The sequence below is a fragment of the Astatotilapia calliptera genome, chromosome 17 (genome assembly GCF_964374335.1).
Source record: "Astatotilapia calliptera chromosome 17, fAstCal68.1, whole genome shotgun sequence".
In the NCBI taxonomy this organism is placed as follows: Eukaryota; Metazoa; Chordata; class Actinopteri; order Cichliformes; family Cichlidae; genus Astatotilapia; species Astatotilapia calliptera.
Genome location: NC_137438.1, coordinates 31,055,961 through 31,082,605, shown reverse-complemented (window position 1 = coordinate 31,082,605; position 26,645 = coordinate 31,055,961). Strand labels below are relative to the sequence as shown.

General features: G+C 38.8%; 1 protein-coding gene across 16 annotated transcripts in view; it reads right to left on the bottom strand.

Annotated features, from left to right (window-relative positions):
• LOC113008901 (ELKS/Rab6-interacting/CAST family member 1-like) overlaps nucleotides 1–26,645 on the bottom strand; it is a 209,969-nt gene that overhangs the window by 7,282 nt on the left and 176,042 nt on the right. For 11 of the 16 annotated variants that reach the window (XM_026146816.2, XM_026146819.2, XM_026146818.2 and 8 more), the window contains 2 exons: nucleotides 23,407–23,514; nucleotides 15,442–15,627 (listed from right to left, as the gene is read on the bottom strand). In XM_026146816.2, coding sequence (XP_026002601.2) covers nucleotides 15,442–15,627; nucleotides 23,407–23,514 — 294 coding nt within the window. Of the gene's footprint in view, nucleotides 1–15,441; nucleotides 15,628–23,049; nucleotides 23,128–23,406; nucleotides 23,515–26,645 lie in introns of those variants that run through there. The other 5 variants (XR_013902734.1, XR_013902735.1, XR_013902736.1 and 2 more) reach the window with 1 other exon arrangement.

Here is a 26,645-nt window from a genome sequence, read left to right as displayed (position 1 = left end):
TGAATTTCTGGGTAAATTCAACACAGATCCTTCACATAAAAATCAGTTGAAAAATCGAGGGTAGAGAAAGGCCGATGTACAATCCAATTAGTGCTTAATATAGTAAAAAACAACAACAAACAGAGCAGTTAAAACAAAAAGAAAAATACCGTGCTTAACACATTTATTAGATCTCCACACAGTCTAAGGCATATGCCACAGCTGTCTTAAATTAACAGCATTGGTGATTACCAAAACCTATTTTTAATGTTTTTGTAATGGTTAATCCATCATATTTTAATGCTAAAATATAATTATTGTTGTTTTCCATCAATTTTCATTAATTTTTATACACAAAAAGCTGAAAAAAATTGTAAATTTTATTTTTTTCTGTGGTTTAGCTGTTGATTGTTATGCTTGATTAATTTAATTGAATTTAATTTAATTTAAATAATTTCTGACTTCTCAGAGACGTCCAGTGTGCCAGCTCAAATCTGGGTATAAAAATGTAAATGTAGCTTTTTAAAATAATAAATAATAATATTATTTTTATAGTTTTAAATTAGTTTATGACAGATTTCTAAAATATTTGAGTTTTCTTGTTTTTATAACAGCTGATCTAACAAATGTGTTAACCTCTGTATATTTTTTATGTTTTTATATCGTGTTGTATATTTCTTTCTTTTTTTTACAGATATTGGATGTCTAGGACTGGCAGGACATTTAGAGCTATAAAACAAAAGTAGAAAGTTCATTCTTAACAGTTTGCTGATAAAGTGTAACAATAAAACACACAAACTGCAAGAACATTAACATGTTACAACTGACAGAAAAAAGTACAGCTGCAAAAAAGCAGGAAATGTTTAGGGTAAAAGGTGAAACGGTTGTTTTTGCATTAATGATATAATCTGCTTGAAACAACACTGGAGAGTGATCGGTGATGTCGGGATACAGAAAAAGGCTAGTGAGCAAATTTTTGCCTAATGATATCCCGCAAGAGCATAAATGCAGGAAGTAAAGATGCAATCACAGAAGGTTTATGGAGCTTCTCTGAGTGGTGCTACAGAAACTCCTTTATGAAGAACAGCAAAGGGATAAAGTATAACAGGCCTACACAGACGGTCATAATCCCTGTTGCTCTGCCCGTCTCTATTTAAACCATTATACTCTAACCGGCTTATACTGTATGTAGACTGCTTTAGAAGTTGGCTGCCTTTACTGCACCAAGCCCAAAAGCACCAAAGTGTGTGTGTGCTTTCCTGCCCAGGCAGCTCAGCTAATAACACGAGCTAACAAGCTGCAGTGGGAATAGAGCTTGAGGACTTGTGCCTTAAACTGTTCCTTGAGGACTAAAACACTGCACCGTTCAAGCACCGCAGTTTTCTTAAGAAAAAAAATCATGGGAAGTGTTTTTCAGGCAATTCAGCATCACTTGGTAATTTTATTTTATTAGGTTATATAATCAGCCAAACTGACTACAGGAACATATTCATATTTACAAGCCCAGAGTGTGGGAGGAGTTTCTTGGGAGGGACACTCAAATCTGGGAGCCCTCAAACCTTCCGCTAAAGGTGCTTTTGAATATATGTGTGGTAACTGTAACAGTGGGATACTTTTAAAGGGAACCAAACTTGCAGAGCGAGACCTAAAACCTTAATCGGCCCTAGAGGAGTGACTATATGTGGCTGGACTTACAACACTAATGGCTGCAGAAAAAAGCAGCAGAAACAGACTGCAGCATTAACTGTATATACTGTAGGTGTAACCTCCCAGAAGGCCAATCTGAAAAGATGGCAGTTTAATATAAAATAATCCACAGTTCTAAGGTTGTACAAGAATTTATTTATTTATTTATTCTTTGGTTTGATTTAGTTTTCTTGTTAAAATGAAAGTGCTACTTTACATGCAATGCAAAGGTGCAACAAAAATAAGCCTAGATGTTTTAAAAAAATGAATATGCTTTTAAAGAAGAAAGACACCAAGCAAGCTAAGGAGGGTCCAAAGCACTTTTCAAAAGCTGGACAATTTATATTAATATATCTAAAAGCTTTATATTGAGCAGTTTCCCTCACTAGGACTGCGGCCAGGCAAAAATCTTAAAACAGAGCTGAGAAAAAGACGTGAAGAACCTGTGTGGTACTCACACTCGCTGTTTTTAAACCTATAGGTGCGCAATTTTTTAAATATATTACTTTAGTTTTAAATTAGTGTTACAGCTCATAGCATGGCATACTGACTGACTCATCAAACTTACATCAAACACTTAAAAACTCCTAGGAAGTCAAGTTTTTTTATTTATGATGTCAACATGTATCTGTAGTAATACACAAGGAAAAATATAAAGCCACATATCATTTTGAATGAGAACAAGTAAGAACTGAAGTAAGAGGAGGTGTGTGTCTTGAATGATTAAAAAAAACTGCATAGCTATCAGTTTTGAATTTTATCAACAAATTCTATCTTGGCACTCAATGCCATGCCGGAAAATCATCAATCATATTCCACTGTACAAGACTTCATTTACAATTCTTCCTTAAAAAAACACACACACACACAAACACACATATTTCTCTGCTTGCATAAAGCAGTGAAAGTATGACATCTGCACAAAATTAATTGTTCCACAGAAATCTGTGTAAAATGTTTTTATGGCTGTACTTAAATAAATTCCTGCAGCATGGCTATAGAGCATCAAAAGGAAGCTGGTGAAGGAATAGCAGCACAAATACATTAAGCTGCACTTCGACAATAGCAGCCACTGTAAAAAAAAAAGTAAATAAAAAAACCCCAAAATGCTTCAAATAGAAATAAAAAAATCTTAGAGTAGAAAGCGTTTTCTTTGCATATCTTGTTGTGTTTGAATTGACATCTTTGACCTTCACCTGCTGCTTCTTATCAAGAAAAAGGGAGAAGAAAGAAAAAGATAAAAGTGGAAAAGAGGTAGAGATCGAAGGCAGAGCTAAAATGGTGTAAGAGAGAGAAAGACAAAGGTGGTGGAGACTCAGCAAGGGTGAGTGACAATAGCAGAGTGTGGAGTGGGAAAAAATATTTCAAAGAACAGTGAAAAGCAAGAGAGGAGAGTAAAAAGACAGAAGAGGGAGGAGAAAGTGATAACCAAAGACAGGCGGAGATCAAGGGTAAAAGAAGTGAAAGACAGGAAATGACAAATGCATGTAAAAAGAGAATGACTGGTAAAGCCATTAAGACTGCATTCAATAAATCTGCATAAAAACCAGCAGCTTGTCTGTAATGACCGACGAAGGCCAATGTGTGTGTGTGACTGTGAAAAAGGTGCAGAGGACATGTGCATGTCTCACTGCGCCTCTTTTTAGCTGTATTTCTAAGTATATACTGTGCACTTTACTTACACTGTGAGGACATCAAAGTGTGTATACTGTTACACTGTGGAACTTCCCTGGTATGAAAACTTGGTTTAAGTCAAGTAATGGTTATGGTAATTTAGCATGAAGTTAATGTGATGCATTGTCCTCTGAAGTCATGCATACACAGCTTCGTGTGTGTGTGTGTGTGTGTGTGTAATGATTGCTGAGGACCTCAGTGTCGTGTTTAGAGAAAAAACAATCATCCTCGAGCAGGAAGCAGAGCTGCCTAATGAAAGCTTAGAGAGACCCCAGACCACAATGCGACACAAATAGATGAGCCTTAATGTCTGCTCAGCTCCCAAACGTCTCCTCTCCACTAGGGCTGCCACAAACGATTATTTTGATAGTCGACTAGTCACCGATTATTTTTGCGATTAGTCGACTAATCAGATCATCATCCATTAGACGTAAAACTACAGCTTATTGCACCAGCAGCATCTGCTCTTATATAACTATCATTAGCTTACAGCTTTAAGTGTTTAAGGTCTGTGCTAACTAAAAATAAAGACAAGATGATAGTTTATTAAATTTTAATGAAATTTGCAATTGTTTCGGTGAAGTTTAATAAACTCCTTGCTATCTAAAATATAACAGGACACTGGAGTATATTCTGGAGCATCTCACACTTCTGATAATCAGCTGTCTGCTTGACGTTTATTCAGCTGTGCAAAAACTATAACTTTAATCTCAGACAAACCGATTTACTCAGGAACAAATAAAATACTAAAAAAAAAGCCAAACAATAACATTTTAAGTTATCTAAGTGACTCATATATATTTAACCTGAGTAGCGAAAGACAGCGGTGGGTTTGAAAACGATTCGCGGGGAGTCCGGTGTTCTCACGGTGCTAGTGAGCCTAGCCCCCGGCTCGCTAACGAGCTAGTGGGTAACAGATGTCTCCGAAAACGTCGGAGCGCTTTTGAAAATATGTGGTGTCCTGATAAACTGAGCAGATATTTGAGGTTTACACAGCTACATTCTCGCCTGAAAATATGTTAAACGTTTATTTTGTGACCCAGAAAGAATAATAAGAGTAACATTAAAACTAACTAGCTGCCGCCATTGTTGGAAACTGCGCTGGGCCGCGCTATGAATTCTGGGAAACAGCTGCTTCTTCTTCTTCTTCGGGGTTTAACGGTAGCTGGCATCCTTGTACATGCAGTGCTGCCATCTTCTGTTTCAGTCCGTTATTACACTCTTAAATCCTGCTACTTATTCCTGCGTCTTTTGGGATCTTACAAAGCTTCAAACGACGCGTCGACTATTAAATCAGTCGTCGACGATTTTGATAGTCGACGTAATCGTGACTAGTCGACAAATCGTGGCAGCCCTACTCTCCACCCCTTCCTCCTCTCTCTCATCTACTACTCAACTCCCGTCTTACAACTTCATTTAAACACAGACAGATGCACTTTGATTTATAGCTAATTAATCAAAAAGCTCAGATGAAGGCGCAAGCAAAACAACTTCCCAAGTAAATGGAGATTTAAACCATCTACTTCAATCTAATCTAATCTAATCTTGCAGCAATCTAAATAACAATTCTGAGTTGTGAAACTCTCAAAGTTCAGCTTCTATCCTTCCACCATATATAGAATCAAGTTGCAGTTTACACCCTATCCACCCAGACTTGAATAATAGCGTATGTAAAAGTTTATATGATTGAAACAAACAATGGCCAGGTTTACAGTGACAGTAACGGGTTTATTCTTTAGGCTGAGTGAGCAAAATTTAAAGAATCCACCTCTGGGCTTTTAAGAGAATTCATGAAAACAACAGCTTAAAAAATCTCCAGCCGTGACTGTTCGCTGGGGGCTGCACATTCACACTAAACTATTATGAAAGACAAAGCCACAAAACAGAACGACAAGCAGACAGGAAAAGTAGTTACACTGGAAAACTATCACCACACCTACAGTCTACAAAGTACACTTTTAAAAAAAACTCACAGTGGATGTTCAAATTCAGCATAAACAGATACACATTCTCACAACTGGGCTATCACTGCCATTGTTGTACTGTAGTCACGCTCTGCATTATCAGTTGTGATGTTAAAGTTCCAGCTCAACCCTGTCCTGTTTTTCTATGTCCTGTCCATCAAAAGTCTTCCAATCAGTGACCTTAAAACCACGATGGGTCCTAAAGCAGACACATGTGGTCTGTGAAGAGGGCATCAATTTGCTACAGGGCATCAGGGTGTAGAACTGAAAAAACATGATAGTGTGCATTTGAAACCTAATTTGTACCTCTGAACAGACTTCAAAGTTTTAGTTAAAGAGCATTTTTTCTTTAACTTGTTATTATGAAATCTCCACTGAAATATCAGTGTTTAGATTGGTTGCCTATAAATCTTTCTTTTAGTGCTGCCACCGTGCTGGAATTTTCCCATGCTAAAGGGGAAGTATGTCAGCAACTGCACAAACAAACCCAGGTTAGCTGTAAGTCTATTAGCATATCTTCAGAAGGCAATGCCACAGTAATTTTCTCACATTTTCTTAATTTATGAGATTGCACACCCCTCAAAACTGTAGTTTCAAACCTTTTCTTGTTATCCAAGGAGTCAAATACTTGTAAATCCAATGTGCTGAACACGGCTTTCTCCACAAGAGTCTAATAGTATAAGCAATATGTAAAAGTTCTTACCAGATGTTTGCTCCAGCGAACATCTTCTATGTCATAACCGCAAACCCCTCTGAAAACCTACCGCGAAACCTGACGTGAACTTCCCAAGCAATGTCAGTACATGCTACACAGATTCAGTATTGCATTTCTGTACCACTAATTCCTCCTAACAAGCAAACCTTGGTTTGATCGCAGGAAGAGACCTCAGTCCCTGTTGGTATCCAGCTTACAAACATGTGAAGCTACTCGCTGTGGTAACCCCTTGTGAATAGGGGAGTCTCTGAAAGTAGATTCTTCTTTTTTTGATTTTGTATTGTTTTGCACAGTAGCAATCCTGAGAGTTAGCTATGCTGTTAACCGAAAACAAGACAGTCAAGCACTTGCGTCTTACCGACAAAAACTGCTGCAATACCATTCAGAATCACTAGAGGGCCAAGTTATCTAGCACAGCTTTAGAGTCATTTAGAAGGGCCAATTAATCCTAATTTGAGAGATAACACTGTCAGTTATATTTAGAACTACTAATTTCACTGCTCTTATCTCCACATAACAGCTACAGAGTCTTTAGTTTTCTCTTCTTTACAAAAGCGACATGTCTCGGGCTGCAGGAGCAGAATGGTACATCTCCATTGCAGTGGAAGTTTGTTAAAAAGCCATGAGTCACTTTAGTAGATTTAACAACTGTGAGGCTGTGGAAACCTCACAGATTACTTGTTGTATAACTTAAAAAACAAGCAAAGAGAAAGCTCATTTCTCTCTGACAAGCTTATTATTTGGAGCTCACACTGTAACAACAAAGACATTTGAAGTGTGTAATTGTGCGGTGTTTTCTTTCATTACAATGAGTTGTAGAGTCGTAAATATGAGGACTCGGTTTTCGTGGTGTTTCTCTAGTTTGAGTTGGCTAAGAAACAGTCGCAGCCACTCACTGGGAGCCGTTTGAGTTTTAGCAGATAGAGTGTCATGGGCTGACAATTCAAGCAGGATTCATAAGAGCAGTGATAAAATGTCCAACTCGGCCAATAACACTTAATACATTTTTTTTTTACAGGACCTAACGCGCGCAAATGTCTTCAGTATGGGCTTAAAAAGACTCGTACACTTACACAATCTCATAGTTTTCAACAAATATACAACAAACTTGACCTTGACGGCTCTTTCAAATACTCGAACAGCCATAAACAAACACAGCCAAGAGATCCTTATACCTTCACTCTTATAGCCAGACGTAGGCCAGAGAGAAGCGCGTGAGAGAAAGCCTTCCTGTGTGTGCACGCGCGAGTGTGTGGAAGAATATGACGCCAGTTCTCTTCAGTGCTTGTTAGAGACGTCATTGAGTCATAAAGGTTATTATTATGACTATGGCACAGAAAACAGCCCTTTTAGTAAAACCTCTCTATTGGAATCATTGTTACTTTTGTAGTTCAGCCGAGGTTAAAGAGAGAGATGGAAACAAACACATAGAAACAGAAGAGCAAAATAAATGTCTCCGGAAGATCCATCATCATTACTGAAACTGGCCTTTCGCTAAAAGCTCACTACTGTGCTTAGCTTAGCTGAAAGATGACACGTAAAAGGCTGACCTGGATAATGTTAAGTTTCATTAGTCTAACACTTTCACTGAGTAAATGTCAGAACAGTGGATACGAGAGAGGGCCCAGTCACTCAAATGTCAAATTCAAACGAATGGCCTCATTTGCAAAAGCTCTTCGGTTCAGTTCAGTTCAGTCATTTTGTTGTCCCTGCTGGGAAAATTGGTTTACTGACAGGTTCTGAAGAAATCGCCCACAAAAAGAACAATATAAAAGCACAAAAAAACAATGCACAACTGCCACAAAAAGACATAATCCTGCACTTAAAAGAAAGAAAAAACACTACAATTTATTTTTTTTAAAACATAAAGTATTAAAAGTTAAGGGACAGATCTACTTCTACTGCTTTTACACCTCACAAAAACACAACTGAAGTAAAAAAAGAGCAGCTGTGCTTTAAAAATGAACAAACAAAACTTAAAGTGTGTTATTTTTTAACCATTTTAAACATCACTTGCACATCTTAGGGAACAAATGCTCTTTCATTTTATAACATGTATCAGTCCACACTACTTCAACACATGCATGAGATTTATATGCCCTATATATCTCTCGCTGTTCTGAGCTTCTTAATAAATTAGGTTATGGTGAAAAGTACGGGGTTACGCCTCTTAAACTTTGAATTCAGGTGTTTTCATTCATTGCCACGAGTGTATAAAATCAAGCACCTAACCATGCTGTCTGCCTTTACAAAGATTTGTGAAAGATTAAGACTTACTCACTGAATTCGAGTGTGGTACTGTAATAAAATGCTTCTGTCACAATGAGACAGTTTTTGAAACTTCTTTCCTCCTAGATGATCAACTTTAAGTGGTATCATTGCAAAGTGGAAGTGTTTAGGAGCCACAGCAGCTCAGCCTCAAAGTGGATGACCATTTTCTCTGAATCCTGAGGCGCTAAGTGGGTAAAAGTCGCCGGTAAAAGAGTCCCCCGTCATTAACATCAGCACATAAAGCCTGCACTGAGAGCTTCTTTCCATAGGGAAGCAGCTCCTGTAGGTGTAAAGTGACAAATACTTTTATCAAGTATTTACATATTGAGAAGTATTTTTGTCCAGTAAGTTTCTGTCAGACAAGAGCTATTTGACACAAAATAAAAACTTGTGTCTCGAAGGTGAATTGAGATTTCAGACACGTTTGTCACTTCTCATCTTGAAATTGCATCATCACCAACGACTACATGTCCATTAAATGGCAGCAACTGCAGTATTTATGACATGGACACAAGTTTCAGTCTTGCTGTGTATTATTTTTGGCCACCGTGTAATGAAAAATTCACACAGACGCTGAAATAAATACAATAAATGTAGTCCACTATGTAGAAAACAGGGAGTGATTTTGACAAAGCCTTCATACTTGTCAAATCTGAAAAATGCAGTCGATTGATCAAAGCAGTGATGCCAGAGGATGACACACTGAAACGCACAAGATGCATCTAAAATCAGAACATTAAAAAACCCACAAAATGTCATATTTTGAAATAAAAGAAGCCTCTTTCTACAACTCTCTCCTTCCACCAGACAAGCGTGAATATATACACTTGATTACCCACTTCATCCTTTCATCTCTGCTTACCTCATATGCTGACCTTATTGCTCTTTAGCTTTACCACTCACTGATCCTGCCTGAAAGACTTATGAATGTCTAAGTCTGTCACCACTGGTTGGATTTGGTAAAGTATGAAACTAAGCCCACTGAAAAGAATATGTTGTCTCCCCCAGCATTTCAGCTTTAGCATAAATTAATTAGCCGAAACAATTTTCTACATTGTAGTAACGGTCACTACAGGGAGTGCAGAATTATTAGGCAAGTTGTATTTTTGAGGAATAATTTTATTATTGAACAACAACCATGTTCTCAATGAACCCAAAAAACTCATTAATATCAAAGCTGAATGTTTTTGGAAGTAGTTTTTAGTTTGTTTTTAGTTTTAGCTATTTTAGGGGGATATCTGTGTGTGCAGGTGACTATTACTGTGCATAATTATTAGGCAACTTAACAAAAAACAAATATATACCCATTTCAATTATTTATTTTTTACCAGTGAAACCAATATAACATCTCCACATTCACAAATATACGTTTCTGACATTCAAAAACAAAACAAAAACAAATCAGCGACCAATATAGCCACCTTTCTTTGCAAGGACACTCAAAAGCCTGCCATCCATGGGTTCTGTCAGTGTTTTGATCTGTTCACCATCAACATTGCGTGCAGCAGCAACCACAGCCTCCCAGACACTGTTCAGAGAGGTGTACTGTTTTCCCTCCTTGTAAATCTCACATTTGATGATGGACCACAGGTTCTCAATGGGGTTCAGATCAGGTGAACAAGGAGGCCATGTCATTAGTTTTTCTTCTTTTATACCCTTTCTTGCCAGCCACGCTGTGGAGTACTTGGACGCGTGTGATGGAGCATTGTCCTGCATGAAAATCATGTTTTTCTTGAAGGATGCAGACTTCTTCCTGTACCACTGCTTGAAGAAGGTGTCTTCCAGAAACTGGCAGTAGGACTGGGAGTTGAGCTTGACTCCATCCTCAACCCGAAAAGGCCCCACAAGCTCATCTTTGATGATACCAGCCCAAACCAGTACTCCACCTCCACCTTGCTGGCGTCTGAGTCGGACTGGAGCTCTCTGCCCTTTACCAATCCAGCCACGGGCCCACCCATCTAGCCCATCAAGACTCACTCTCATTTCATCAGTCCATAAAACCTTAGAAAAACCAGTCTTTGAGATATTTCTTGGCCCAGTCTTGACGTTTCAGCTTGTGTCTTGTTCAGTGGTGGTCGTCTTTCAGCCTTTCTTACCTTGGCCATGTCTCTGAGTATTGCACACCTTGTGCTTTTGGGCACTCCAGTGATGTTGCAGCTCTGAAATATGGCCAAACTGGTGGCAAGTGGCATCTTGGCAGCTGCACGCTTGATTTTTCTCAGTTCATGGGCAGTTATTTTGCGCCTTGGTTTGTCCACACGCTTCTTGCGACCCTGTTGACTATTTTGAATGAAACGCTTGATTGTTCGATGATCACGCTTCAGAAGCTTTGCAATTTTGAGACTGCTGCATCCCTCTGCAAGATATCTCACTATTTTTGACTTTTCTGAGCCTGTCAAGTCCTTCTTTTGACCCATTTTGCCAAAGGAAAGGACGTTGCCTAATAATTATGCACACCTGATATAGGCTGTTGATGTCATTAGACCACACCCCTTCTCATTACAGAGATGCACATCACCTAATATGCTTAATTGGTAGTAGGCTTTTGAGCCTATACAGCTTGGAGTAAGACAACATGCATGAAGAGGATGATGTGGACAAAATACTCATTTGCCTAATAATTCTGCACTCCCTGTATAAAGCTTGATCACGAATCCCATGTTAAATTGTATCCACTGCTGTGTTCAAAGAGGATGCTTTTCTACACCACTTACACTGGAAGGAAAAAGAAACTCAAAAATCTAGTTTCTTAGAGAACCTAATTTGTGATTTACTCGTGACCTAAAAGTCAGAATCTCTGAGCACAAAAGCGATATAAGATGTATGTTGATGAAAGCATTTTAATGCAGCTGGACATATTGGAGTTCCCATAAATTCCAAGGTATAGAAAGTATACAAACATTTAATACAAAGGGTTGCAGACTGGATTCACACAGAAACCCCCTAAAAGCTTGAATCAAGAGCTATTGTGCAGCTGTTTTAGTGATTTGGTTTTTCTTGTGATATTTCATGTACGGGCTTTTCTTCAGATTGTTTATGTATTTTTTGATGTCTGATAACTTTAGTGGAAACACATTTTTCTGTTTACGTTTCCTATTCCAGTGGTTTTAATACTGTTGTGTTTGCTGGTTGTGTGTTGATACTATTTTTGTAGAACTGTAGGAGTGTATTATGATTACGATTGTTGGCACGCGTCTGCTACCTTTGGCACGTTTTTTCTGCCGGTGTTTTTCATTATGTTCTGATTGGTAATGGGATCTCACCTGGCTTTTATATGCTGTGATTGTTTGTCTTAAACCTCGCTGATGATTGCTGAAACACTTCCTTCTTTTTACCTGTTTTTTTTGTGTTTTTTTACAATTTTAAATTAAATATAGTGTTTATAGATTTATAAATCGTTGTGTTCTTTCCATATTTGTATTGTGCATTTTTTGGGGATAAGCGGCACAGCAGAGTGTTAGTAAAAGTTTTGAGTTTGTGCCGCATTACAGAAGCACACAGCAAGATAGACAAGCCTCCAATGGTCATTCATGATTGCTGTGCATTCATGTTAATCCATATGTGGGTGCCAGACATGTAGGTTTCCGCCTGTGAGATTTTGTCTGCATCTATGGGTTTTACATGCTATTTTAGTGTGAGCCTAATGGGTTTACAGAGTGCCAGGCATTTTAACAGAGCCAGGGAGAGGCTTGTAAAACACACACACTCACCACAAGACAGAGAAGAGAGGCTGGCACACTGGAACATGGTGGTCTGGAGGGAGTCTGTGTGCGCATTAAGAGGGTCAGCCAGGGTGATGCTGACACATGATGAAGGAAAACGAGAAACACGGGTCTGAATGAAAGACTGGCAGTGTGTGTGTGCGATTGTACATAGGCAGGGTTGGGGTCTTAAAAAAAAAAAAACAACAATAAAAAAAAAAAACACATGGCGCCAAGTGGTGCCTGAATATGGGTGGGTTTGCAGAAAAAGAGAGGAAGAAGAAGAAGAAAGATTCAAACTGTGATGTTGTTAATGGAAACATCCCACTAAAAATAGTATAAAAAATAACTAATGAGTACAACTGCATTTCTAAAAAAAAAAAAGTGGGACTCTGATTTATGAATCATTTGAACCCCATATTTATTTTAAAACAGCACAAACCAAATCTGCCAATCTGCTGTCAGTGCTAGGAGAAAGGTCGAAAGTCTGTGCATAATTTTATACCTATCCATTTAGCGGATGACCACTGTACAGAACATGTAACCCTCACATATAGACTAAAGTCCAGTGAACCCCAGCCCTGGTCTCTGCTGTACTCAGTGTGGAAACACTTTCCTCAGTACACACCAGAGCATCATTCATAACTTAAAGCTTCCAGTGACCAAACAGGGTTGGGAGTGGGTGTAATTGCTTATTCAACAGTTAGCCACACATCACTAAGGATGTCAAAGAAAGACAGGCTTTTAGGAATAAATACCCTTTGGGCTTGTCTACAGCATAAAAATAACTTAATTAACTTCTAAGGAAAGCAAGAGAACCGCAATTTAATCCAATATAAAATAAAAAAAATCTGTGGGGCTGCATGGAAAGCACAGCAGATATGAACTCTACCACACAACAGTTCACCACGCTGGACACACAGAGGAGAGTGAAACACTCAGGGCTTTTTCTCTATGAATTTAATGATGTGTCCAAGAGGCTCAAAGGAGAAGCACAGCAGTTATTGTCCATCCACAGTAAAACAGTCTTCCCACCTTTATGAGTAAAACACCCTCAAAGGAGCTCACAGTAACACTGTCACTCTTTAGCATTAAATACCACGTCCCTCTAACAGATCTGTACCTCACACATTAGTCACCATTAGTATTTTCTGAAAGAGTTGTAAACATGTTCGCGATAACAGCTGACCCACTTCTAAACACACTGATCTCCAGTGGTGGTGTACAGAGGACTCTGTCACTAGTCTAAGCCACCTCTGAGTTAACATCTATAGGGCCCTTTAGCTCAGCTTTTCATGAACTCCAGCCTCACTTCCCAGTGCAGGAATTAAAAGACATTCATGTAAAGGCTTTATTGTTTTTTTATGGAAAAATCCAAACAGGTTAAAGGAGAGCTTATTAGTTACTAAATTAGTTCTGAAAAAAGTTAATATAGCTCCTCCACCTCTCCTTTAGCTTCGTTCTGGTTGGCTGATCCACATAAACAGAAGGTTTGAGCAGCAGGTGTGTGGGCCCTCTGTGCCAAACCAGAGCTGTGTGCCCGAGATGACTATATTAAGAATATCCGCTCTCTCTTTACCAACTACACATCCAGCAGTGTAAAACAGAGTGTTTATAGCAGAGTGAAGTCTAAATTGTGGCTCGCGTGGATTATGTGAAGATATACTGACCCCATTATTTGAAACTTTGGCCACATTGTTGAGCATCAACATATGTATGACAGAAAATAAGGGATAAGTACCAAAGTTCCACTTCAAGGGCAGTTACATCAGGTATTAAATTTCTTCTTCAGCTTTATGTTACATGACGATTGGTAACCTCACGTGTATATGTGATAATCACCACATATACAGCTACTTTATAATAATGCAAGGATAAGTTTGACTACAGTAAAGACAGGCACAGCGATTTTTTTTGTAACTCTATTCTAGGAGTTCATTTTGCCCCTGCAGCAAAATAACAAAAATCAAAACATTGCACCCTGCCATGAAAATGGTTAATGCGAAAAAGGAAAAAAGTCATTTGTGGTGAATTGGGTAGGTTGGTCTATTAAGCTCTTTTTTCCTCTGTTGTAGATTTGACTTGGATGTGGCCGTGAGCGCAGTTTGGTACAAATGTTTTCAATATTCTGAAAATGTTTTTATAAATATAAGTTAGGAATAAAATACTGCAGGCTACATTCAGCCTCGTTAGATAAGCTTTCACAGCTGCCCACATAATCAGTTTTAATAGACTATGTTTTTCTTTTGAAAATGTAGATCTTCAGCCACTAGACCACAGAACAGTCTGCTTTTTTTTATGAAAGCAGGCTGATGGTGAAAAATGTCCACGAAAGGCCTCCAGACCATTTCTTTGTTCATTTAATGTACCTGTGATTAAATGAGAATTTAATTTTACATATCGAAAGTTTATTTAAATCGACACCACGCAGCAGCGTTTTTGAAACACTTTGTGCTTAACGGAGACATTTCCTTGCATTAAGACACAAAAAGGGCTTTCATACAGACTGTAGAAAACTAGTCCCGCTGTACCCCAACCACACACTCTGTCACGTAGCTCTGCGAGTGTGTCTAAAGTTACGTTCTTCAATGCATACCACATGTAGCGACCATGCATTGCCTGATACGTTTTCAATATGGAGAAAAAGACAGAGAGGGAGACAGGGGAAGCCGCAGAGGGCCACAATTTTTTAAATTTAATAATATACTGTTTATATTGAATATCTGAAAACACAGCTGGTTGCCATGATAATGCAGCAACATCTAAGCAAGCAAGGTTGGCCAGTGGTTCTGTAACTTTCTCGAAGCCTCACCTTTTCTTTCGTTATCCTTGATTCCCTTCCCGTTGCTCTCCTCCCTCTCAAAGATGACAACTCTTTTGACAGTGAAATAAATATACTTCTCTACCCTCCTTACTCTGCACTGTATATGAACCAACCCTTTCCCTGCTGCCAAAAGCTTGAAACGGAGTTTACTCCCAGTAAAATAAAATGTCTGAAACGGTTTTTGTTCCGCAGCCAGGCGCTTGTCGTCAGGTGACCTGCTGGAGTAAATCTTTTCAATAATGTCAAAAGCAGCGCCAAAAACCTGCCAGGCAAGCCCAAGTGTGTGCCCCTACTCCTACATGCAAACACACACACACACATCTGCACACTCACAGCAAGAACAAGCATGCAACCTCGTGCATGTCAACACATACAGCATGTAAAGGCAAGCACACAAACACACACACAGTGGAGAGTTTTAAAGAATTGATAAATGAGGAGCGACTAAATATTATCGCTTTTTTTCCCTCCACGCTTCTCAAAAATAGAACACGCTCTCGCTCTTTTTTCCCCCTTTTTCTTACACACACAAACACTTTTTTTGAACCGCAGGAATGACTGATGTCGTTGCATTTCATTTTTTCCTTCCTCTCATCTCTCACTCAGAACACACCCAGGAGTCCTCACCTGTTCCTGCGTCATGCTGTGCAGCTGCGTATGCCAGGAGGCGGAGTCAGAGCGGTGATAGGCGGGGGGCGGGGCAAAATCTTGCAATATGATTGGGTCTCGCTCCTGACACAGTGAGGTCAGGTGACTGATGTACAGCTTCAGCTTACTGCGATTCTGATTAAGATCCAGGAGAGGAGAAAGAATCTGAAGGAGGAAAACAGAAAATGTATTCTTTTATGTGTTTACTGTATGAAAAATAGCAAAACAAAAAACATGAACGATAATAATAACGATTTTGCAAGAATACTAGGCCAGATGGACATGCAGTGATGGGCAAATGTAAGATGAGTAAGACAAAGAAAATGAAGCAGAGGCACACTGAGAGAAAGCCAGAGAAAGCGCTTCTAATAATGAGGATCAGTGCACTGTTTTTAATTGCATACTGTCACAGCTGTAGCTGAGACTGAAAGAAGACCCTCATGGGCAGTTTTCAGCCGAGAAAACCATTTAAAGTAGTTCATTTAAAGAAAAACAATGTGCTCAGTTTCCACAAACACTGCACCTACAGCAGCTGATCCACTGTGAGCACCAAGGTTATTGTAGTTTATGGAAACAAAACTAAAAACTAAACATAAAAAAAATCCAATTAACTGAAATAATCTCATGAATTGAAAAAAGTAATCAAATCAAATAAAAATACCAGTGATATATGCATAGTTTAAGTATTTGTTAGCTTGGTAAAAGTCTTCTTACAGCTTGCCTGATGAGGCACTGATGGATGTGTAATTGAGACTGCTTTCAAAAAGTTAATGCACACACATTCCCCTGATGATGCGGTGCTTCTTTCAGCAGTTTCTAGTAAAGTACAGCTTAACAATTTGCACATATAAGACACAATCCCCCAGCAGAGAACCTATAATACGCTTAAAACATGTTCAGCATAGTTACCATGGTGATTTAGCCAGGTAAAAAAAGAGAGCTGCTCTTTTCTGACAAGAGTTTTAAGGGTTTTTTTTGAGCCTGGCACAAAAACACAAAAAAGCCTGGCTATGTTGAACTTGATTTATTGCACACCTCTTCTCAAATCCCTTCCCTACAAATCAGTTGTTTTTATTTTTTGTAGCTGTTTTTTCACAAAACTGAAATTTTAACACTGGAAAATTGTTTTTACAGGGTCAAAAAACAAACAGATTTCATAGAATAGACTAGAATAGCCCTTTATTGTCATTGTACATGTACAACTGTGCCGGAATAAAATATAAATAGTAGACAGGAGGAATGAATAGCAAACAGGAGAAATATATACCAAAACTCAAAGGCACACAAGTTGCAAAGTGCTTGGAAGTAGTAGGAGTTCAAATAAATTGCAAACAAGAAAATATAATTTAATATAATATAATTGAAAATATGATTTCAGACACCACAGACTGTATGTTTAGGGCAAAGTTTACCTCGGTGTAAAGTAAAATTAGTTTTGGCTAATTCAGACATTTAGATTAATGAAAGACGAATTAATTATTGGAAAAATAGACAGAGGAAAGAGGTGAACATATATATAAAAACATATTTTGTTGGTAGACTGTCATGCTCACGAGTAAACAGAATACTGGAAGAACATATTAATCCCCACCAATCCACAGGTAATGGCTATTATGAACTCAGAAGTAGAAAGACGATTCTCTTTAAAAAGCATCATTTCTTGTTGAACGTCTGACTATATAAGTGCAGATGAGCAAAACAGATACATGCATTCTGGGCGCATGACATGAGACCTCCCAGGGCGCGCGCGCACACACGCGCGCGCGCACACACACACAGAGATAAGGCGTGCTGACACACACTGTTCTCCTTGGGGAATACTACGATTTAAGTGCAGAGGAAGCATTTTAAGAGGGCTGTTAGTGTGTGTGTGGGTAAAGTATATTTAATCCCAGCAGCGTCTGTCCACACTCTGCGAGCTGTGCTCATCGTCACTCAGCATACCCACACACAAACACAACCCATGTGTTTCATTGACAGGATCCTCAGCGCAGTAACATCTTTCTCTCTAAACTCTTCCTCCACTTTTTAACCTCGTCACGTCTTCACTTCTTACACACAAGAACTACAAATATCGATGTGAATTTGCCTCAGGTTTGGGGTTTGATTATATACATTCATTTTACACAGAATGTTATTTGGTGAAGTCGGTGAACATCAATAAATAAATGATGATATGACATCATCAGATAAATATAGCAGGAAAAATAATAATTGTTTTTGTGTTGCCAAACACTTCATTTACATTTTTTTTATATTTTTCTCAATTTGATCTTGTGTCACTTAATTTTTATTTTGCATATTATTTATTTTTATTTTTCTCTGCTTGTCTGTGTGTGTGTGTGTCTATCCCAGATACTCAAAGTTCTTAAAACAACTGGCAACACGGTGTCAGCCATCACTGGCTAGGGTGAAACTGGTCACAAAGAGGTACATGGTGCTACGCCAAAAACCTCCTTGTGCCTGCTTGGGTCACTTGTGAATTGTTGAAGTCGACCTTAGTTTTCATGGACGATGCCCACCTATCTCCAAACGCTCCCCAACTAGTTGTTGAGCGATAATGAAAGTTGAAAATGTGTGACACAAACTGAATGCAGAGACCATTCATCTTTAAAATAAAAGTTGTGCCTTTTGAAACACGTTGGCAGCAGCAGCAGGAATGCACAACTTTACTGAGGCCTTAATTGTAATGGTACAGCGAGAGTCATTGCAGTGTAATCTTGTTCTGGTTTCTTCATTTTCTTTTGCCGTTGCTTTACTGTTTGTAGATTCCCCAGGCAGCAAGCTGTAAGGAAAACCTGTATTTTCTCTGCAACATGCAGGCTTAGTCAAGTCTAGACTTTACTTGTGCTCCATGTCTCTGTGTCTTGTTCCATTTTTTATTGCTGAAAAGTTGTCCATCACCCTGGTGTTACAGCAATGTACAATTGAGTATACTCAAACTGCTATACCCCCACCCATTTAAAGCTTCATCTTGTACCAGGCAGTACATCTGCTACATTGTCCATTTGGTTATATCTCCCAGTAGTAGTCAACATTATTGTCTGAGTTAAGATTATCTTGGTTTTGATTGTAGAATTGATAATCTGTTTCCTTTCCCGCCTTTTGTTGTTCACCTCCAAGGTTGCTTTAACCCCTGCCCTGTTTAGTCCGTTAACTCTGGTTTGTTTTTCCTCTTGGTGCAATTCATCTGTGCAGATATGAACATGATAATCGCACTAGGGCCAAAACCAAATCAACTGCACCAAGACCCTTTGGAGGAGGCCTGGTTCCAAATGAACTCCAGAGTAGTTTGTTTATGGTGAGAATGTGCCCTTGATCTGACCCAGCTATTGGGTCTAAATTGTAAGTTTGTGCCAAATGCACATTCTGGGTTGTAGCAGAGTACAATAAATGTACAGAGAATACAAACTTTGAAAATTATTAGGAATAAATTCTCCATGTTTTCCAGCTTGAGCTACCGAGCACCTTTGCGTCAGCATTGGAGTACAGCTTTAAGCAGTCGCTTACCTGTTGCCTACTTGTCCTAGTCACTTTTAGCATGTTTTCTAACTATAAAATACTTACTTGGTTATCACTTGCTCTGGCATTTGAGAATCCTTTTGAGGTTAAGTTCATCAAAAGTAGATTGGATGGAGGGATTTTGTGAAAAAAAAATTGTACTCCATTCTTTAGTGGCATTGACGCAACAATGAAAAGTGACAGTACATCAGAGGAGCTGTCACTTGTGATTTTGAGTCTTCCCTGATTTGCTGCACAAACAACTGACAGAAAAAGTCTCAGCAATTTTGTGTTTTTCCAGTGAATCGCCAATACTCACCAGCAGCTAAACCTAACCCTAACACACACAAACACATAAAATATACACTTTTAAATGTGTGGTAGCACAAGTCAGCGCAACACACTCATACACACGCAGACACAAATAGGTTCCGACACAGAAAAACATACATACACACACTCACACTCATTCATGGTGGTTATCAGCTTTGTAAATGGCTCCAGTTACAGTATTTTCCAGGGAGGACCTGCCAGTAGGTTACAGTCCATTACAAAATACATTACTGAACATTTCCCTCTGGAGGAGAAAGGGAGGTAGACCGAGAAGGAAAGAGAGGGAACGACAACATTTGGAGTTAAAAGGCTGAAGAGATTCTACACATTCGGCATTTCAAGCCCTCTTTCTTTGGCTCTGAGTTATATTTGCTGATGGCAGATGTGCAGTGAGGCCGTTATCTCTCCCAGACTAATGTGTAATATGGCAATATCTGAAGAAAATTCTCCAAATTTGGCTTTACTGCTCTACAAACATACTTAACATATTTGTAACAGCTGTCCTCTCACACTTTGTAATTCATACTATTCTGTCAGAAAGCTTAAAAAAAAAAATCACTGTCCACACTTTCCAGACCTGCAGTGGAGCTCTGCGGATCAAATACAAGACGAATGAGAAACAGACACGAAGAATGGAAGGAATGACGGCGATATGAGGAAGACATTAGGAGAGAAATAACACGAGTTGTTTCCTTTTCTTTAAGTTCTATTATAAGAAAAATGGAGGAGGAATTATGGGATAAAATACGAACAGGAACACAGACCACTGAAAGTATTCGCAAGACTTTCATTAAGGTATACATGTTTTTCTTGTATTACACAGCCTCCAATAGCCAACATATGCAATGTGTGTGTGTGTGTGGTTAATGGGTCCGCAGGGCTTCTCAGTATCTTACTGTAGTATGAAACAATCCCAAAGGAGAAATAACTTTATACAGCACTGTGAGTCAGTGTGTGTGTGTTTGTGCTTCTTTATTAGACTCCCCTGCCTGCCTACCAGATTCTTACTGTTCTATGAAAGAACTCCATAGAGAGACATTCAGCTAGCCTCACTGATGGGATGTATTAAAAAAAAACCCTCTATGGCCACATTATATGGTGAAATCAAGACTTTTCTTCCTCCGCAGAACCCTCTGAGACAAATACACACCAGCAAAAATGCACATATTTGTCCAGCATCAGCATCAGTAGTGGGTGTAGGCTTTCACTGCTCTGTAAGTGCTATCTCAGTGACCCAACCGATGAAGTCTTGGCTAGTAGATGATCTCTTAAACTGCCAAGCAAATGTATCATCCGGTTGTAAAACTGCTCGTCAGTTTGTTGCAGAGCTAAGACAGAGAGACCGACAACCATTCACTCCTACATGTCTTTGGACTGTAGGGGGAAGCCAGAGTACCCAGACAGAACCCATTCAGACAGGGGGGAATACGCAAACACTATACAAGAGGCTGCACAGCATTAGTGTTTGCCTCACATTAAGGTTCTGGGTTTGAATCCGCTGGTCGTCCGCGGGTGTTCATTGTGGAGCTTGGATCTTCTGTATTCGTATTTCACTGGTTTATTTCCAACAATATTTTCACGGACCGGCCTTTAAGGTGTTGTGGATAAATACAACAAAATAAAACCAGCACCGGTACCAGAAAAAAATAAGATTTATTCATAACACACGGGAAAAGACCCAGGTAACCCGAGTTAATGCTAAAAACCAATAAAAACCCTGAAAACCATAAATTTCACACCCGAACCTCAACTCTCGTGGCCCAGTACCAAACGACTCACGGACTGGGTCGTGGCCCAGTCCGTGGCCCAGTGGTTGGGGACCGCTGTTGTAACTGGATTAATTTGAGGGTTTTGGGCTTGTGAGATGGGGGAAAAAAATGGCAAGACGTGTGAAAAACGGTTTTGTTTGATAAGGAAAACAAGAACACTCACAGAGCACAACTCTCCCCGAAGAGCGTGACCATTTCACCAAAATGAAATCATCTCGGGCTGTTCTGGTATCTACCATCACACAAAATCTGAACATGATGTCTTTAAAACTGTGGATGCTAGATTGTTAACCAACAGCCAAACAAGCTGAACCAATTACATGTTTAGACTGTATTGTCAAACTGTTTAATCCACCTTACAAAAAAAATCTCAGGAATAAGTAATGTAAATGTAATATCACTTTCACTTCCATAGAAATGGTGACAGATTTTAAAACACATTAAAAAACTCTGAAAAAGACACTTGCTAATTTATAAAATGTACATTTTCTACTATTTTTTGTGTAGTTATGCATCTAATAAATCTGAAAGCTATTTGAAAAAGCAAAATACCATGAAGTGGCCTTGACAATGCCTGATGTGTCTTAAGAGTGCTCCCCTGTGTTTCTGTGCAGCAGCAGTTGTCTCTGAAGCATTTCATTGTCCAGCTGCAGCACAAAATCCCCTCACAGAATACACACAATCACTCACTGTGCGGATGAAATGTGCTATGGCAAATTACCAATCTTACACACCAAGAGAGTGTGTTTTCATGTGGCTATGTAAATACAGAGAGGTGGAAACAGAAAGAAAAGGAGATAGAGTATAAGCTGTGTGTGTGCTGCCTCTCTCAGCAGGGAGGTGCTACCGCTAATTAATAACCAGGGTCAAACTTAGATCCAATGGTGAACCTTTGGGCTTTTAGCATCCCAATGGGAAATCCATCTGGAGCAGCTGAGCTGCACTAAAAGCAGCATGTGCAGCTCATATGTGGTGCCGTCTCTGCACTGTGGTCTTAGTAGATCCAACCGTTTGGATGCCTTTTAATAACCACTAAACTTAGAAGAGCCTTTTAACCATTAATTGCTTAAAATGTGTAAAAATTTCCAATTCACTTGTTTCAAGAGTTTAATGGGAACAAGTGACTTTGCCAGTTTGGCGTTGAAACCTGAACACTTGCACTACTCAATGCTCAGGTTTCTTTCTTTTTTCTTAAGAAAGACTGCTCTACATTAGACGTATTGTGGTTGGGTGTCTTTTGTTTTTTCTTGAGTTGAATCTTGTTACGCATCTACAATTAATGACCTTTGGGCTTTTGAAATACTGGAAAGCCCCTATTGTATGATTAAAAAAACAACACAGGAGCAAGGTCAAAGGAAAAACCTTCTTTTCATCATTTCTGACAGAAGAAATATACTTTTTACATAGCAGTTTAGCAAAGGTGCACATTTCCAACACTACATCACACATTTCAGTTGATTTGAATAAGAATATGGTCTCAGTTGGCATATGATTGACACATGAAGCTTACAATATCAAACCAAAGGCAAGACCCAAGTAGACTTGGGGAACAAGGGAATCATCCAAAAGATTAATGAAGGTTGAAATAATGAAATCATGGGTATAAAAATGCACAGGGAAAAAAATAAATCATAAAAAAGAGTTCAGAGAATGCCAACTGGAAGAAATCCTTATCATGAGAGGATGAAATTATATTTAAGGATGAGAAATTGAACAAATGAAGCACAATTCAAGATTTGATGGCTGAAGGGAAAAGGAAAGGAAAGATGAATCACAGAATAAAAGATGCATTTCAAGATTGGATTTCAATGTTAGAAAGAATGGAGGAAAACTGAATAAATAAAAAACGATATGAGGCCACAAATAAAGTGAAATGACAGACAATGATGCCAGAATGAGATCACAAAGTCACGGATGAAACTAAAGAAAAGGAAGACGAATGAAACGATGGCCATGATCAAATCCAGACAGAGAAGACGCTCACCCTTCTGTACACAATGATGGACTGAGGGTGAGGAAGAAGGCATGTGATTGGCTAGGCCCAAATGCCCTCCTCATCGTCCTATCGGTTAGTTCAGTCCAGCCGCAGCGTGAGTTCAGAAACAGGAAGTTAGTTTAGCAAAAACGGGAAACTTAACAGAGATATAGAGAGTGCAGAACAAGTAATAGTGCTAAAAAATGGTTAACTTTAATTAGTAAATTTGAAGAGAAATAAGCTAACATCCAATAGCCCAGAAATGGCAATATGACTTGCTGGAAAGTCTTTCATTCAAATATTATTAAAGAAAATAAAGATTTCACTGGTTTGGCCAATGCACACCGTCCGGGGCAGTTATCTTACCTGGTCTGGGGAGGGTTTGTGATTGTTGGGCTGCTCTGAGTTTGGGGATGAAACCTTCAAATGATCATCCTCATAGTTGTCCGCCATCAGCTTCATCCTGTTCTGCGTCTGCAGAGACAAAAATAATATATCTCATTAGAAACACGTTTTTGTTTTTAGGTGGAATTTAGCACGATCATCATTATGACATTCGTGTTTTAGACGGAGCATAAACCAGTGTGTGTACGTGTGCGCGTGAAGTTAATTTGGAGAGAAGTAGATTTTTGAGTGAGTGCCATGAGCTTTGCCTGAAAAAGTGTGCATATGTGTGTGTTTTTGTGCGCAAGAGGAAAACAGTAACAGAGGGCTTCCCAACTGTCCATTTGTATTTGAGTTTCAAGAACTGGGTTGGTTCATCTTGCACATTTCAGACTGCAAACACACACAACCATCATGCAACCTGTTGTGTAGCTTGTTAACCGGCGCAGAAAAATAACAGGCTTGTTAAGTTGCCACTTGAGGGGAGATCCATAAAGACTTAGACAAATATTAGACTGTACACATACAAAGGCCTCCAAAACACTTTCATCTCCTCCTCCTCCGTATCTTTCTTTTCTCCATTCTCATTTCTCCTGTCTTTTCTCTGCAACCATCTTTTTGCTCCTCGGATTACTGTCACATTCCCCCCCCCACTTTTCGTCTTCTCTCCTCGTCTTGCTGCTCCATCTGTTTCACATGTTATAGTTATACTTCAGGTTTTACAGTAGGCCTGCAAAGTGTGAGGGGTGAGAGATGAAAAGCAAGAGATGGAGTCAGTATAAATCTGTAAGTCTTGTATACTCTAAATCCCCTTAGCCTCACACTGAGCCCTGCAAGGAACAGGAGCTTAAGCAGGACAGACTGAGGTTTTGTGTGTGTGTGTATGTATGTATATATATATATATATATATATATATATATATATATATATATATATATATATATATATATATATATGTGTGTGTGTGTGTGTGTGTTTGACAAAAAGTAAAAAAAATTTTTTTTATATGCATTTGTTTGAAAGCTAAATGAAAGACTGCACTTTTAGGAGTGTGCATGTGAGCAAAACGATCACGCGTCTGACAGTGTGTTACACTTGGTGAGTATCTGGACCTGCACAAACGAGCCCATGCCGCACTTAAAAACACCTATAAAGCAAACTCGCAGAGCAGACAGTTTATCTGCACACCACACAAGTTTGAAGATAAACACGCGCAGAGCTGTAAAGTCACCTTTATTAGTATCTGACCGCAACTTCCACCTGCCCTCCCCCGCAACCGTCCTTACACAGATTTTTTTTTCCTTTATGCTGTTGTTGTAACATATGGAAAGTTCATATGCACCAGACACTGGCTTGGGAAACGCAAATTTAATGAAATTAAAAGAGCAAGTAAGACTTGGTCCAGACTGTACAATACACACACACGTGATAGTTGCCTGCAAAAATATATAAATACATATATCACTGCCACTTCACTTTATGTACATATGTAAAATTGTGTATTTTTTTATTTGTACACTATTGTTTTTCTCTTTTATTTATTCCAATTATTATCTCTAATTCACTTTTTCTTGCTGACCCTTGTGTTGCTGTAACGTGTGAATTTCCCCAGTGTGGGATTAATAAAGCCGGTGTCTTTGTTTGTTTCTATGTTCTTCTGAATGACCATCTTAGGTAAGCATCTCTTTAGTGGACTGTGTCACACTGAAAGATGGAGGAAGAGGTCTCGTGTGTGGAGTCTTATGGTTAATTTCTAGAAATATGCCTACATGACTTATGCCAGGAGTTTGCCTCAAAGATGAAAATAGATAATAATAACCCAAAACCCCAGGTTCATATGGAACACGAACATAAAGCTGAACAGACAGATGTGCCTCTGTCCTTAGGAAAGTTTATTTCATAAAGGTTAAGAGATCGTAAGTAAACATACATTAAAAACATTTGCTCCAACACTTGCAAAAAAGGCTCTGGGATCTGGAAAGCAAGAAACAAAAAGGAGGAAAGACAGTTAAGAAGAGGATAAGCTGTGTCAAGAGGGTGCCTGATTTCTGATCTCTTTAGTATCTTCTGTCCTACCTTTCTGTAAAAACACTTTATCTGTGTCCTGTCCTCTTTCTCCTCATCCTAGAGCTTTCTGTATCAAAATAATCCCCAGTTCCTCCCACTCTTCCTGTCTTCATTGCTCACCTCTGTCATACATAATACTTTTGAAGATTAAGTCTTTTTACCCAAATACCTAACGCACTCCTTTCTGTAGTTATCGAAGCTCACTTTTTTAAGTGTCTTCTTCCCATCTATAAACATAGTATTTCATTTTTCCCTGCTTCATTCTCTCATTTTGAGCTCCATAACTTGATTTTATCTGTGGCCAATTCCAGCTTCTGTTTGTTTCCTTCCTTCTGCTTGCAACATGTCCTCTTTCTCTCTTCTTGTTTTCATGTCTAGTCCACTATTTCGAGTTCATTTTGTTTATTTATTTATTGTTTATTTCTTGAAGAGCCACTTGAGGCTGGCTCCAAAACCAAGTCAATCCCAATAGATTGACTTTGGCACCTTAAATACTGATATTAAATGCTGCAGAAATAAACATGTTTACAGGTTGCTACAAAATGAATTTGGTCTTTTAAGATAAGCAAAAGTCTTTGTTCTTTTTTAATCGCAATTTAAGGCATGAAGTGGATCACCTGAGAATATTTGTGCCTTTTGGCACATTATTAATGCAATAATATGACAAATAGTATGAGTTACAGTGTGGTTAATTGAACAATCAGCCCCATCCTATTACTGATTATCCTTACTTATTTACATCGATACTCATAAGCAAGTCTTCATGTCTATGTGAAGCAGCTTTTCTAATTAATCTAAAAGTGCAGTTCTGCCGTCTCGTCCAATTGTGGTAATTTTGTTTCTAAAAGCTTTTAAAAATGACTATGGCCAAAATTCTAAAAAGAAGATTTTTATTAGTCTTTAGTAAAAATCTGTCTTTAAATGATGGAAAATCTAGAGAGCAACATGCAAGAGGAAAAAAAAAATCCTAAAAATGAAGTTGATGCAAATCGGTGAGGTGGAAAGACAAAGAAGAAAGTATGGCTGAAGAAGTGTCCTCATTTTCCACTTTGGCCTTTCTTTACATTTCTCCTCTTTCGCTAACTGTCAGGAATGCTGACTTCAGCTCATTTGTTCTTGTGCCAACTCTCTTTCTCACTTAATCTAATCATCA